General features: G+C 45.4%; 1 protein-coding gene across 1 annotated transcript in view; it reads left to right on the top strand.

Moving 5' to 3' along the window:
• Nucleotides 1–15001, top strand: part of KL (klotho) — a 41333-nt gene extending 26332 nt beyond the window's left edge. The window contains exons 2-5 of the mRNA XM_084762488.1: nucleotides 3026–3536; nucleotides 4973–5241; nucleotides 9353–10454; nucleotides 12884–15001. Coding sequence (XP_084618614.1) covers nucleotides 3026–3536; nucleotides 4973–5241; nucleotides 9353–10454; nucleotides 12884–13218 — 2217 coding nt within the window. The 3' untranslated portion in view covers nucleotides 13219–15001. The remainder of the gene's footprint in view (nucleotides 1–3025; nucleotides 3537–4972; nucleotides 5242–9352; nucleotides 10455–12883) is intronic.
• Nucleotides 15002–15223: the final 222 nt, after the last annotated feature.

The following is a 15223-nucleotide window of genomic DNA, read 5'->3' as shown; positions in this document are numbered from 1 at the left end:
GAGTTAGCACCTGAGTGCTTCTGCAGTGACAAGACTTGGGATGGTGACGAATTAGAACAGTTGGAATCTGTTCCCTCACACAACTCAAGAGGCGCATGATGGCTCATGCCTGTAATCCCAGCACTCGGGAGGCAGAGGCAGGCAGATCTCTGTGAGTTCGAGGCCAGCCTGGTCTACAAAGAGAGTCCAAGACAGCCAAGGCTACACAGAGAAACCCTGTCTCAAAAAACCAAAATAAATAAATAAATAAAAATAAATACAAATATTGGTCAACTCTGACTGGCAGCCTCTCTGACTGGCAACCTTACTGTCGCCCCTCCCCCAGCCTTGCTGTAGCTAATGTCTCTCCTCAAACAATCTTTCTGCCAGCCCTTCCTGTCTAATTGCTGTCCCAACCCCCTACCTGCCACCTCCTAACCCTTCTCTCTCCATCCATCTCCTCCTCCATCGGATAAAAGCTACATGAGAAGAGGATTTTTAAAAAATCTCTTGGCAAAGTAGCAGAGTGTAAGATTTGTGTACAAATGAGTAAGTCTTAACTCTTGTAATAAAAAACAAGAGTTAAAAAAAAAGAAATTATCCCTGTAGTTACAGAGTTAAATTTATGTTTCAGAGAAAATCGGTGTTTCTTGTCACCTCAATCCTAGATAATTTACAGCTCTGTGTATCTTTAAGACTGTAATATGCTCTCACAACCTGTTTCTCTATACGTCTTTGGTATTTTACCACACAGTCTGATGAGTTTCGTCTACTCCAAGAGTGGTGGCTAATTTTGTTTGTCAATTTGCCACCCCTGGGTGGAGGGAACCTCAGCCGGGGGGCTGCCTGCATCCCATCAACCTGTGGGCATGTCTGGGTGGCACTTCTTCACTGATGTAAGAGAGCCCAGTGCATGATGGGCCTGCGCTCCATCAAAAGCCAGCCAGAAGGCTCCAGTTCCTGCCTCCAGGTTCCTGCTTTGGCTCGCTTCAGTCATGGACAGTAACCTGAGAGCCTAAGAGCCCCTTTCCTTCCTGAGATGCTTCGGTTGGGGTTTTGTCACTGCAGCAGAGAAGCAAACTAAGACAAAGGCCATCTGTGTGACAAGCCCCCTGTAGAGGCAGGACCTGCCCGCTATCATATAAACCTTCCTGTAGCTCCTCACAGCGCTCACTCTCCTCAAGCAGCCTCGCTCTGCTTCTTGTCATTAGACACTGGCCTGGAAGGCTTACAGATGGCGTCACACTCTATGTGCGTGCCCTTCCTGTCTTTGCTCTTTTGCTTTGGGTGCCATCTTTTAGAGCAATCTCTATTGTTATGTAAGAGGGTGGTTCATTTCTTCCCCCTTTGATGTTTTGTTTGTTTGTTTATCAGATTAAACCTAGGGCCTTTCATGCACCAGTAGGCATTCTACTGCTGAGCTATAACTTCAGTGTGGGCTCCCTCCCTCCCTGCCTCCCTCTTCCTCTTTGTAATGGTTTGGAAACAGACTTCACTCTACAGCCCAGACAGACCTGAACTGTGTGGTGATTCTGTCCTGTGCGCCTCAGAAGCTCTTCAAGTTCCGCCTCTGGTCGGCGCCTATTAGAGTCAGGGCACTCATGTTCAAAGGTCACAAACTGGGCCAAAGTAGAAACTTCCTGTCTCAACTCCTGAGGTTGGATTCCTGAGGATGAATACAGCCTACTTCCGGCTTCCTCTCAAATCACCACGAGGTTTCCAGTCCACAGCAGAGGGAGGGAAAGTGTGGCGATGGCGAAGGTGGTCGAGCCAGGCGGCAGCCTTGAGGAAGGATCGAGTCAGACAAACGAAAAACCACTGTTGCCTTGGTCAACGGTTTAGTTTTTATGTTTTTCTTCGTCTATAGACAGCTGCCTCAGATCATGAAGCACTGCACTCGGTGAAATGAAGCATGTTGTTTAAGAAAGGCAGCATGGTGGCGGGCATGGTGGCGCATGCCTTTAATCCCAGCACTCGGGAGGCAGAGCCAGGTGGACCAACCTGAGTTCGAGGCCAGCCTGGTCTACAAAGGGAGTCAAGGATAGCCAAGGCTACACAGAGAAACCCTGTCTCAAAAAACAAAAAACAAAAACAAAACAAAAAGGCAGCATGAGAGATGACGTAAGCAAACTGACTTCACTGAATGGCTTGCTGAACTTGGACAGTGGGCAAGGAGACTGCTCTTGGATGCCTGAGCTGAGACAAACCAGACAAATATTTAGGGCAAATGAAAAGGATATTTGGAGTGCTGAGCAGACGGTCCTCTGGCTCACAAAGTGAGCAGAAAATTGCATCAGTCATTCTGGAAACGACACAGAACGGAGCAGCAAATGGGAGCAGCGTTTTCTGGAAGCACACTTGGCTGTGTGAGTCTTAGCAGCCCGTGTCCTCGCAGCTGTATTTAGCTGTCTCCTGCTCTCCTGGCTTGTCCCTTGCACTTCAAGGAGCCAGAGTGGTCTCAGCGCTCTGGATGGTGGGCCAAGAGACTGAGGCTCGTCCTTCAGTTTCTTGTGCTGATCCACAGGGGAAAACAGAGGTTGTGAGAGCAAGTGTTAGAGTTTTGGCAATGTGATTTGAATGAAGAATAGTGCGTTTGACTCCAACAACTGAAGTCTGTTTGGAAACTCCCAGCCCCTTCGGATAAAACATATAATCCTATTTAGAAATTCCTGGTATGGCCACAGACGGGAGATTTTATTTTTTGTATCAAGCCCATTAATTAAAAAGTATATAATCCGAAGATAACTTGCCTATAAGCTATCCTAAAAAATTCTTCTTTTATTAATTTTTCCAATGTCAATCATAACTATCCACTCAGTACAACAGATTTACATTTTTTCCATTGGCTGCTAAAACACACTGGCAATCTCTCCAGTCATGGCAGCAGCTCTCTGCAGGGTGGCCTTCCTTGAAATAACTTGTTGGCTCTAGCTGATTGTTGAGTTGTGGGCTATCACTGTGCTAGGCCTATTGGAAACCAGGCATCGGTGGGGCTGGGGATCCAGTCAGAGTCAGGGAGAAACTCACCGTGCTTTTCTCTCCGTAGGCTCATGCCAAAACCTGGCATCTCTACAACACGTCGTTCCGACCCTCTCAGGGAGGCCGGGTGTCCATCGCCCTAGGCTCCCACTGGATTAGGCCAAGAAGAATGACTGACCACAACGTCAGAGAATGCCAGAAGTCTCTTGACTTTGTGCTAGGCTGGTTTGCCAAACCCATATTTCTCAATGGCGACTACCCAGAGAGTATGAAGGCCAACCTCTCGTCTCTTCTGCCTGAGTTCACTGAGTCCGAGAAGGCCTTCGTTAGGGGAACTGCCGACTTCTTTGCTCTTTCCTTTGGACCAACCTTGAGCTTTCAACTGCTAGACCCTTACATGAAGTTCCGCCAACTGGAGTCTCCCAGCCTGAGGCAACTTCTGTCTTGGATAGATCTGGAATATAACCACCCTCAAATATTTATTGTGGAAAATGGTTGGTTTGTCTCAGGGACCACCAAAAGAGATGATGCCAAATACATGTATTACCTCAAGAAGTTCATAATGGAAACCTTAAAAGGTAGGCTTTCAAGTAAGATGACCATTTCCTGCCAAACTTGACACACACACACACACACACCATACACACCATGTCATGCACACACATCATACACACACACACACACTATACACACCATGTCATGTACACACATCATACACACACACATGCACCACAAACCACATATCACACTACACCACACATACACTCACACACACACACACACACATCATCTATACACACCATACACACACCACACACATACACCCCTCACAAACTCACAGAACCATACATACACACCACACATATCACACATACCACCCATACACACACACACACACACACACACACACACACACACACACACACACCTCACATAAGATTATTTTCAAAATGTGGATGTGTAATTTTTGCCACCATGTAGATAATTTGGACAGTAAGGAGACTGTATTTAGGTAATGCCTCTCTCATTTGGGCTGTTTAGAAACTTAAATCAATTTTCAAAGTTCCATAACAGAAACTTTGATAATTTGTTGATAAAACAACAAAACAGGATTAATATTTGAAGCTAGTTGACTCACAGTTTCTTATCTACATTATAATATAATATGATAAATATAACATAATATAATATAACCAAATCTGAGGCTATCTAGCTCTCTGTACATATTTCTAGTTCGTTTGTTTTAGCTGAATAAAATGCTTTAAATTTTTTTTTTTATTCCTTAAATTTCTTCTATACATTTATACAATCTGTGTTGATCCTTTATAACCATGAATAGCTCCTTCCTTCAATAATGAAGTGCTTTTTAAAGCAAGGGGAATGCTCATATGATCTGGAGAAGTTGAGTTTTAAGGACCGGGGAAGTGGGTCCTGGGTAGAGTACCTGCCTGGCACCCAAGGCCCTTGGTTCCATCCACAGCACAGGAAAACAGAAGACAGGTGTCACAATGCTAACTGCCCAGGTTAGGAAGAACAAGCCATCCCAGCCCACCTGGGAGTGAGACACTGTCCATGAAGGCATTGATTGGCAGATGAGAGCCTTCTGTGAACAAGAGAAAAATTACTTACCAAACAAGAAGCATTAGACCTGATTTGTTTCGTTCTTTTCTTTTTTTGAGATTTTTACTTATTTGTATTTTATCCGTGTGAGTGTTTGCCTGCGTGTGTGTGTGTGTGTGTGTGTGTGTGTGTGTGTGTGTGTGTACCACATGCATGTAGTGCCTACAGAGACCAGAAGAGGGTGTTGGATCCCCTGGGAGTGGAGATAAAGTTGTGAGCCACCATGTGGGTGCTGGGAACCACACCTGGGTCCTCTGGGAGAGCAGCCAGTGCTCTGACCACTGAGCCATCTCTCCAGCCCCTTGCCTTGTCTCGTTAAGTGGAAAATCCCCTCATATGCTCATGAGTCACACACAAAGGATGACACTGCTCTTGTCCTCTCTTCCTTCTGCAGCCATCAGGCTGGATGGGGTCAACGTCATTGGTTACACCGCATGGTCCCTCATGGATGGTTTCGAGTGGCACAGGGGCTACAGCATCCGACGTGGACTCTTCTATGTGGACTTTCTGAGTCAGGATAAGGACCTGGTGCCGAAGTCCTCGGCCTTGCTCTACCAAAAGCTGATAGAGAGCAACGGCTTCCCTCCTGTGCCTGAGAACCAGCCCCTAGAGGGGACGTTCCCCTGTGACTTTGCTTGGGGAGTTGTTGACAACCACATTCAAGTAAGTCAGCGTGCCAGCTCACCGCAGCTCCCAAAACAGCGAGGTCCACAGATTATGGACCAGGAGGGTCCAAAGCCGTGAGCCCAAATCAGCTTTGGCTTTTTAACTCATTTCTCTCAGGCTTGCTAGAATTGATGGGATGCTGGCTAGCACCGTGAGGATGTCTGGAGAGCAGTGAACAGCCATGCCAGCACCCTCCCGCGCAGTGTGGCTTTCCTTCCTGCCTCATGTCCCCTCTCCCCCAGGACCAGGCCACCCGGAACGTCCGATCTGAACTTGTCAGAATCTAACGTGAAGCTTAGGTAGGCTCCAAGGTGACAGAGACTGGGATGTTGTAGAGGGAGGAAGAAGGTAAATGTGTCCCCCAACCCCTCTCGTCTTACCTTCGTTAGATCCAGGAATAGACTACATGGTCCCTGGTCTTTGTTCCATTTCTTTACCTCTCGGGAGGTCCCTGCTGATCATGTGCCTGCGCTGGAGGCCCATGCACACGATTGATCGCTCAGAGCAGCTGGAGTGTGGCAAGTGACTTCAAGTTCAGTCTTCTGTGTTTGGAGAAGGATCAGGCTGCATCGGAGCAGGGCCATGTGAGAAAGCCACCTTGCTCTCACCCTGTTCCCCTGGGGAAGCGTAGCGTCTTCACTATGGGACTTAGTAAATACTGAGCAAGTGCTGGGTCTATGCTCCTGAAAGATAAGGACAACCCCAATCAGAACCCAAATCATGGCAATGAATAGGCAGGGTATTTAAAAAATACTCTTGAGCTGGGTGGTGGTGATACACATCTTTAATCCCAGCACTCAGGAGGCAGAGGCAGGTGGATCCCTGTGAGTTCAAGACCAGTCTGGTCTACAATGCAAGTCCAGGACAGCCAAGGCTACACAGAGAAACCCTGTCTCGAAAAAACAAAAATAAAATCTTTTTTTTCCCTCAATTACAGTTCTTTTTTTACTTAAAAAAATTTTATTTATTATATATACAATATTTTGCCTGCATGTATGCCTGCACTCCAGAAGAGGGCATCAGATCTCATTGTAGATGGTTGTGAGCCACCATGTGGTTGCTGGGAATTAAATTTAGGACCTTTTGAAGAGCAAACAGTGCTCTTAACCTCTGAGCCAACGCTCCAGCCCCCCAAAAAATCTTGAAGCAACTGTTTTTGTTGCCTCTTCATCTTGTTTCTGTTAGCCAGTGTTACTGAGTCATGCCCCGACCCCCCTGATACACACCCCAGCTCTTACAGCTGTGTCAGAATCTAATCTGAGTCAGCCATGCATTAGCCCCCAACCCTCTCTCAGGTTGTACTGTGTTTTGAGATCCACTACTCGGGGTTCTGTCCCGCTACTGTTCAGGGTCCTCTGTGTCCTCTGTGGCCCCAACAAACACAAAAGCCACTCTCAACCCTGCTGTGGTTGTGAGCACTCTGGACACACCCTGATGGGAACAGGCTACAGTCACCGAGTTGCTTCTGTCTGCCCATATGGCTGGCTCTCCATTAAGTTACCAGTGCTGCTCTTGAGACAAATGCCTGGCTGTCAAAGTCAAAATGTCTTTTTTTTTTTGTCTCAGCACAAGCTGCATATCATTATGATGAGCAGTGCCCAGCACTTCTACAATGTCTATTAATGTCTCTAGCAGTGATTTTTTTTTTGAGACAGGGTTTCTCTGTGTAGCCTTGACTGTCCTGGACTCACTTTGTAGACCAGGCTGGCCTGGAACTCACAAAGATCCGCCTGCCTCTGCCTCCTGAGTGCTGGGATTAAAGGCCTGGCTCAAGAAGTGATTTTTTTTTAAAGAATATTTTTATTAATTCTCTGAGAATTCTATAAAGCGTATTTTGATGGTATTTACCTCCTAGGGTCCCCCAACTTCTTCCAGACCCATCTACACCTTCCCACACCCCCAAACCTCACATCCACCTCATTGTTGTCTGCCCTGTGAGGAGAAATTTTTATCAATAACAAATTAGATACACGTTTTGTACCCGCCCTTCATCAAAGGCCTATTTTTACATTTTAGTAAAACCCAAGGTAACAAACTACTGTAAGTTAGATGGCCTTTGCCTGCGCACTCACTTGTAAGTGTCCCGTATTTTGGAGAACTGATCGCACCACCCACACTCTAAGCACGGCCTTCCATACTTGTTCTTACTGAGACTAAATAGAAACTGGTATTCTGGGATGGTTCTGGGAGAAAAGTTATGAATTTGGTCCATTCCGAGTTGAACTAGAATAATCCAAAAGAGCTGCCTCTAGACTTGAGCCTCCACAGAGTACACAAGTGAATAGTTTCTCTTGTGAAGCGGAGACCGTGACCCATTTGGGCGCGTTTGGTGGTGGAAGGGAACACCTGACGAATTCCCTTAGCATCCGAAATGTGCGTGGATGAGCCACGGGTCCACTCCCCAGAAAGGCAGTTCCCTTCAGACGCTTTTTGAGTTTTTTTTAACTACTCTCCTTTATAAACACAGCACTCGCCCTGCCCCTTGGCAAACAACATGCTTACCCCTGACAAAACCTGGGCCAGAGACCCAAGACCCCCCACTTTTATAGGCAGGTCATATGAAGGCACAGTTCCTCACAGATTTCCAGGCAAAGCCCAGCTTGGCTTGCCGGTGTCCGGTGGGTTTTCCCTTGACCTGTTTTTCCTAGAGACTGTTTTCATTTTGGAGACTTACATATTTCAGGGCTGGGAAGAGGTGGTGTTAATGCTGCTACAGAAAAATAATTCAGAGAACTCAAAACCCAAAACCACAAGTTAACCCTCCACACACACGCTCTCAGACTTTTTAATCATCACACCATATTATCTAAGTTTTGGGGTTTGGGGGTTTTGCTTTTTGTTTTCTATTGTTGTTGTTGGGTTTTTTGTTTCTTTTTGTTTTGTGTTTTGGTTTTGGTTTTGGTTGTTTTGTTTTGGAGACAGGGTTTCTCCGTGCAGGCTTGCAGCCTTGGCTGTCCTGGAACTCCTGTAGAACTCAGAGATGGTCGGCCTCTGCTTTCTGCGCGCTGGGATTAAAGGCGTGTGCCACCACCACCCAGCTGTGTTCTCCAAGTCTTTTCCTTCTCTCTCAAGCATCAAAAGGCAGCAGTTGCACATATCTGACACCAGGAAACGCCTCAGTTTGAAGCCTGATTTTAACAGGCAGAATTATGACACATCACATTTCATTTTCTGAATTTAAACCACTCATGTGCAAATATTCTTCTCTTCCTATTCTTTTTAAACAAAATTGTTTTTGTTTACTTAAAAACAGTCATAGAGCCGGAAAGATGGCTCAGTGGTTAAAAGCACTGAATACTCGTGAGAGGACCAAGATTTGATTCCCAAAATCCACAAGGTGGCTCACAGCCATCTGTAATTTCAGTTTCGGGGGATCTGATGCCTTCTTCTGGATTTTATGGGCACTGAACATATGTAATGTGCATACACATATACAGGCAACCCCCCCCCACCCTGTACACATAAAACAAAACTAAAAACACCTTTAAAAATGAAATAAAGCGCTGGGTATGGTGGTACACGCCTTTGATCCCAGCACTCTGGAGGCAGAAGCAGGCAGGTCACTGTGAGTTTGAGGCCAGCCTGGTCTACAAAGTGAGTCCAGGACAGCCAAAGCTACACAAAGAGACCCTGTCTCGGAAAAAAAGAGAAAAAAAGAAAAAAGAAAGAAAGCAAGAAAGCATAGTGTTATGCTATTAGTGGCTTCTTACATCAAAAGCAAAACATCCCTGCTAATTGCAGGGGGACATATCTGTCATCTCAGCATTCAAGAGGCTGAGATAGGAGAGACCAGCCTGGGCTACATACATTTTTTTATTGAAATAAAAAGATTTTTTAAATTCTCTGTTTGTATTCTACACATTGTATATAGAAATCACTAGTGTCTGTAATCTGAAATGACAAAATTCAGATTTAAAAAAAATCTTAATCTAAGAGTTTGAATTAGCAGTTTTTGAAAGGAGAATATTTTCTTTCTTGTAAACAACCGTTTAAGCATTCGACTGGAAGTGTGCCTAATTGTGCATGTCTTGCTTGCTAGAACTGTGGAAGTTATGCTTGAAATTTTCAGGTCTGCTCTGATAGCTTATAGTTGCTTGGTTCTTTGTAGGTGGACACCACTCTCTCTCAATTTACTGACCCGAACGTCTACTTGTGGGATGTGCATCGCAGCAAGAGGCTTATTAAAGTGGACGGGGTTGTAGCCAAGAAGAGAAAACCCGCCTGTGTTGATTTCTCTGCTATCCGGCCTCAGATAGCCTTACTTCGAGAAATGCGTGTCACCCACTTTCGATTCTCCCTGGACTGGGCCCTAATTTTGCCTCTGGGTAACCAGACCCAAGTGAACCGCACGGTTTTGCACTTCTACCACTGCGTGATCAGTGAGCTGGTGCACGCCAACATCACTCCGGTGGTGGCCCTGTGGCACCCAGCAGCCCCGCACCAAGGCCTGCCACATGCTCTGGCCAAACACGGGGCCTGGGAGAACCCCCACACCGCCCTGGCATTTGCAGACTATGCAAACCTATGCTTTAAAGAGCTGGGCCACCGGGTCAAGTTCTGGATTACCCTGAACGAGCCAAACACACGGAACATGACTTACCGTGCAGGGCACCACCTCCTGAAAGCTCATGCCTTGGCTTGGCGCCTGTACGATGACAAGTTTAGGGCAGCTCAGAAAGGCAAAATATCCATTGCCTTGCAAGTCGACTGGATAGAACCAGCCTGCCCTTTCTCTCAAAAGGACAAAGAAGTGGCCGAGAGAGTTTTGGAATTTGATATTGGCTGGCTGGCAGAGCCTATTTTTGGCTCTGGAGATTATCCACGCGTGATGAGAGACTGGCTGAACCAAAAAAACAATTTCCTTTTGCCCTATTTCACCGAAGACGAAAAAAAGCTAATCCAGGGCTCCTTTGACTTCCTGGCGTTGAGCCATTACACCACCATCCTTGTAGACTGGGAAAAAGAGGATCCGTTGAAATACAACGATTATCTGGAAGTGCAAGAGATGACTGACATCACGTGGCTCAACTCTCCCAGTCAGGTGGCTGTGGTGCCTTGGGGGCTGCGCAAAGCACTCAACTGGCTAAGGTTCAAGTACGGAGACCTCCCCATGTACGTGACAGCCAATGGCATAGATGACGACCCCCACGCTGAGCAAGACGCATTGAGGATGTATTATATTAAGAATTACATAAATGAGGCCCTGAAAGGTGAGACGCCCCCTCCCTCCCCCACACTCACATCCTCAAGCCCAGAAATGTCATCACCATCAGAGCATGTGAGAGGGAAACACCAGCCATCCTTCAGTACAGCTTGACACCACAGTCTTCCCTGTGGTGAAAAGCGCAGAAAGTAGAGGCCGGAGATCTTAGCACCGGCCTGAAGTAGTCAAAGCCTAGCCTCTTGTCCTTTGCCTCAGAGGACGCCACGATCTGTCTTTCTTTTTCTTCCTTCTTTCCTTCCTTTCTCTCTTTTGCTCCTTTTAGCTTTTCTTTAAAGTGTTTTTCCCCCTATTTTTTAATTAATTGGAGTGTGTGTGTGTGTGTGTGTGTGTGTGTGTGAGCATACAAAATGCCAGAGTTCTGTATGAGATTTTGTTCATGTGGGTGATGTTGTTGTAGAGGGCTTTGGTTCACTTCTCCCTGGCTGTCCCTGTCCCCTCCCCATCTTTTGATAGACCCCCTCCTCCTTAAAGACTATCCTAGGCTTTCTTGTCACATTTAAACTTCTTTGATTGTTTGTTTTGGTTGATAATCTCTCTTTTTTTAAATAATATATTTATTTATTTATTTATTTTTGTGCATTGGTGTTTTGCCTACATGTGTGTGTATGCGAGGGTGTCAGTTGGAGTTACAGACAGTTGTGAGCTGCCACGTGGCTTCCCACGGTCCTCTGGAAGATTATTCAGTGCTCTTAACCACTGAGCCACCTCTCTGCCCCGCCCCTGCCGCCCCACCTTCGGCTGAGAATTTGTACATGAGGACTGTGTTTGTATCTGCCCCCCCTTCTAACTCCTTCTGTGTCCCCCTCAAATCCTGCAGCTTCTTCTTTGTTTATTGTCACACACACACACACACACACACACACACACACACACACACATACACCTGCCCCTAACAAGTCCACATTGTGTTGCTGGGTTGTTCGTGTATGTAAGGATGACCTATTAGGCGGCTAGCACCCCGAGAAGACTGATTCTCCCCCCAGCAGCCACTGATTGCCTGTAGCTCTTTTTCTAGGGGAGGGGCCTGGTGAGATTTCTCCCGTCCAGGTTGTCGGGTCATCTAGTGGTGTTACTGTGCGGGTCTTGTTTAAGCAGCCATATTGTTGAGCAGCTTTCATGGGTACCGCTTTCCTGTCATGTCTAGAATGAATGATTATGGGGTGTTCAACCCCTCAAGTAATACATTTACAGCGCAACTCCTATACTTAAGGCTGAGGACAATCTCAAAAGACAGGGCAGAAAGACTGCAGGGTCAGAGTACTGGTGTGTGTGTGTGTGTGTGTGTGTGTGTGTGTGTGTGTGTGTCGTCTGCATGTGTAAGGAAATTGCTCTTGCTTGTTCCTTTCTCTCCTCCTTACTCTCTCTTGTTCTCCCATCTCCTCGATTTAGATCTCTTCCTCAGCACTCATTATCCTGTAGTTACTTCCATTCCTCTGTGTGTGTGTGTGTGTGTGTGTGTGTGTGTATGTGTGTGTGCGTGTGTTGTGTGTATGTGTGTATGTATGTATGTGTGTATGTGTGTGTGTATATGTGTGTATGTATGTATGTATGTATGTATGTGTGTTTATGTATGTATATGTGTATGTATCTATGTGTATGTATGTGTGTGTGTGTTGTGTGTATGTGCGTGTGTGTATGTGTGTATGTATGTATGTGTGTATGTGTGTGTGTATATGTGTGTATGTATGTATGTATGTGTGTTTATGTATGTATATGTGTATGTATCTATGTGTATGTATGTGTGTGTGTGTTGTGTGTATGTGCGTGTGTGTATGTGTGTATGTATGTATGTGTGTATGTGTGTGTGTATATGTGTGTATGTATGTATGTATGTATGTGTGTTTATGTATGTATATGTGTATGTATCTATGTGTATGTATGTGTGTGTGTGTGTGAGAGAGAGAGAGAGGGAGAGAGAGAGAGAGAGAGAGAGAAAGAGAGAGATGAGCCATAAGAGAAAATGTGCAATACTTCTCTGAGTCTCGTTTATTTTGCTTAACAAGATGGTCTCTGGTTGGATCATTTTCCTGCAAATGGCATCCTTTCGTTCTTTGCAGTTGAACAAAACCTCACCCGGTGCATGTGCTCATTTCTTTATCCTTTCATCTGTTGATGGACATCTCATACCTACTGTGAATGCTGCAGCTGCCCACACAGCCAGTTTTACTGCTTGGTGTACTAAAAATAAAGCAAGCCTAGGTTTGACTGTGCAAAACCAACTGTGTAGTGTGTTTCCATATTGTCTTTTATTTGCCTATTTGTTCTGGTGTAAAACCTTTCCTAGTGAGATCTGACGAGTGTGAAGTCTCATCGCACGGCATCACGGTTTTTCATTATCCACCAAGGCTGGGTAAGAAGGCTGATCTGTGCATAAAATATCTCAGTAAGTTGTCTCCTGCCTTTTTGCTTTTCTAGCCTACGTGTTGGACGGCATCAACCTTTGTGGCTACTTCGCGTATTCGCTTAATGATCGCTCAGCTCCGAAGTTTGGTTTTTACAGATACGCTGCGAATCAGTTCGAACCCAAACCGTCTATGAAACATTACAGGAAAATTGTCGACAACAATGGCTTCCTGGGCACTGAAACCCTGGGCAGGTTTTGTCCAGAAGAGTACACCGTGTGCACCGAATGCGGCTTTTTTCAAACCCGGAAGTCTTTGCTGGTCTTCATCGCATTTCTTGTTGTTGTTTGTATTATTTCTCTCTCTCTTATTTTTTACTACTCCAAGAAAGGCAGAAGTTATAAGTAGAGTGGCTTATAGCTTCCTGGCCCCTTGTTTCGGGATTGTTGTGCACGCACCGCCAGCTGTCAGCCATTTGTCCCTCTCCATGTGGTGAGGCCACATTCCACACTTCTGGATTCTAGAAAACCCTTTCGTCACAGATGGCAGGAGCTCTGAGACAGGTATCGGTGACTGTGAAATGTCGGCGTGGTGAATAGTGTCTGACTCAGCTCACTTTAGGGGTAATGACGTCATCATAGTCACCGCAGTTTCTACAGTGACCCCATACGGAAGGCACAGAACATGGCAGTCACAACAGTGCTAAACGGAAAGAAGTTTGAAAAACAACATTGGGGACTTGTGTATCTATGCCCGTTTTTAAATTCACGTGGTTTTGGAAGTCACGATCTCTCAATTGCCGTCTCGACCCCTTCGCGGTGACTTTACCTGATCCGGTTTCACAAGGCAAAGATGGAAGGGCATCTAGGAAAGATGGCCAAGGGGCCCTGGGCTAGAACAGTCCTTTTACATGCACTTTTCTATCAAATGCTGCTAATATTAATTTATTGATATACTTAGATTGATATACTTAGAGATTATAGAGATCTATATTTTGTGAATGTTTTTTAGGTGCACCCTAAACCCCAGATGCTCGAGGGCTTTCTCTTCCTGGCTCTCCTTTAAGGGCCTGCACACTGGAGTTTCGTTTTGTTTTGTTTTTTTGACAAATGTTTGCAAAGTAAAAAATAAAAAAAGACGAGTCATGAGCTGCTGGCCTCTTCGGAAGTAGAAACTGACTGTGAAATGGAATGCACTGCAGTGCCTCTAGGAAGAACAGAGGAAGGCTTTTCTTTTCTTTTCTTTTCTTTTTTTTAAAATGAGCAACATGAGTGATTTCCCTGAAGATCCTTTTAGCTCTGAGCAGAGCTTAGAATGAATGCCATGGTGAACTCTCGCTCAGCCTGTGAAGGTGTCTCTGCTGCGTTCCACAGACCATGGCTGTCACAGCTTTGATGCGATGGTTTTCAAACTTCCTCGTAGATGGAGGGCAATCTAGTGGGGACACACTGGAAGTCGGCTTCGTGGTCGCCGAGACGCGCTCTGTGCTGCTGCTCCTGTGAAGGGGCCTTGAAGTAGCCCCTCTCAGAGCTTCTACACCACCCATGCTACTGACTTCTGTAGGAAGGGCTAAAGAGGTCGTCCGACACCCACCACCCTACATCTTACCGACTGTCTCATGGGGACGTCTCCGCACTACACCTGAGTGGTCTTACTGATAAGCCAGTGACAGATCATCAGCCATAGCAGGCACAGCTACCCTTGCTGACACAGGGTCACAGTGCATAACTCATTTTTCTCTTATGCTTCACCTTGCAATGCAGGATGGTTTCCCTCATGAATGATCAGCTTTCGCTGTGGTATTTTTTATATATATCTGGACTTATTATTGGAATCAAATGCTATAGAATCAATAGTTTATTTTATGTCTATTTTTCTTGATTACAGAGTAATATATATTAATTGTAAAAATTTAAGAGATGAAAACTATATGTAAAGAAAAACTACCTATAATATAATACAGAGACCCCACTGACAGTTCCTATGTGCTGTATTTTATGCAGTCAGATCATGTTATACATAGGTATACATCTTCTTTATTCGTTTTTATTAAATAATTTCTCTGTCATTAGTCTTCAGGAGCAAAAATTTAAAAGATATGCAGAATATTGTCTGAATAGCTCAAAACTGTTTTATGTATTGGGCCAATTTCCCATTAATTAGTTCAATAATAAATATCATTTAAAACTAATTTTCTTGCTGCATTGTTTACTCTTACTCCTTGAATGTAGAGAGAAGTAATGCTGTTTCTTGAAGCACTGTAAGCAACCCTTGTGTGTCTTTACCTCCTACCATAGTCATGTGTGTAGCCGGTGTTTGCTACGTGTGTAGCTGGCAGCAGCCCACCACCAACCAACCAGCCAAACAGCCAACAACAACAGCCCCACCTCTCCGGTCCTACCACCAATGAACC

This window comes from Acomys minous (genome assembly GCF_964271855.1).
Source record: "Acomys minous genome assembly, chromosome: 16".
Taxonomy (NCBI): domain Eukaryota; kingdom Metazoa; phylum Chordata; class Mammalia; order Rodentia; family Muridae; genus Acomys; species Acomys minous.
The sequence above is the reverse complement of the archived record's forward strand: the minus strand, read 5'-3'. Positions and strand labels throughout refer to the sequence as shown.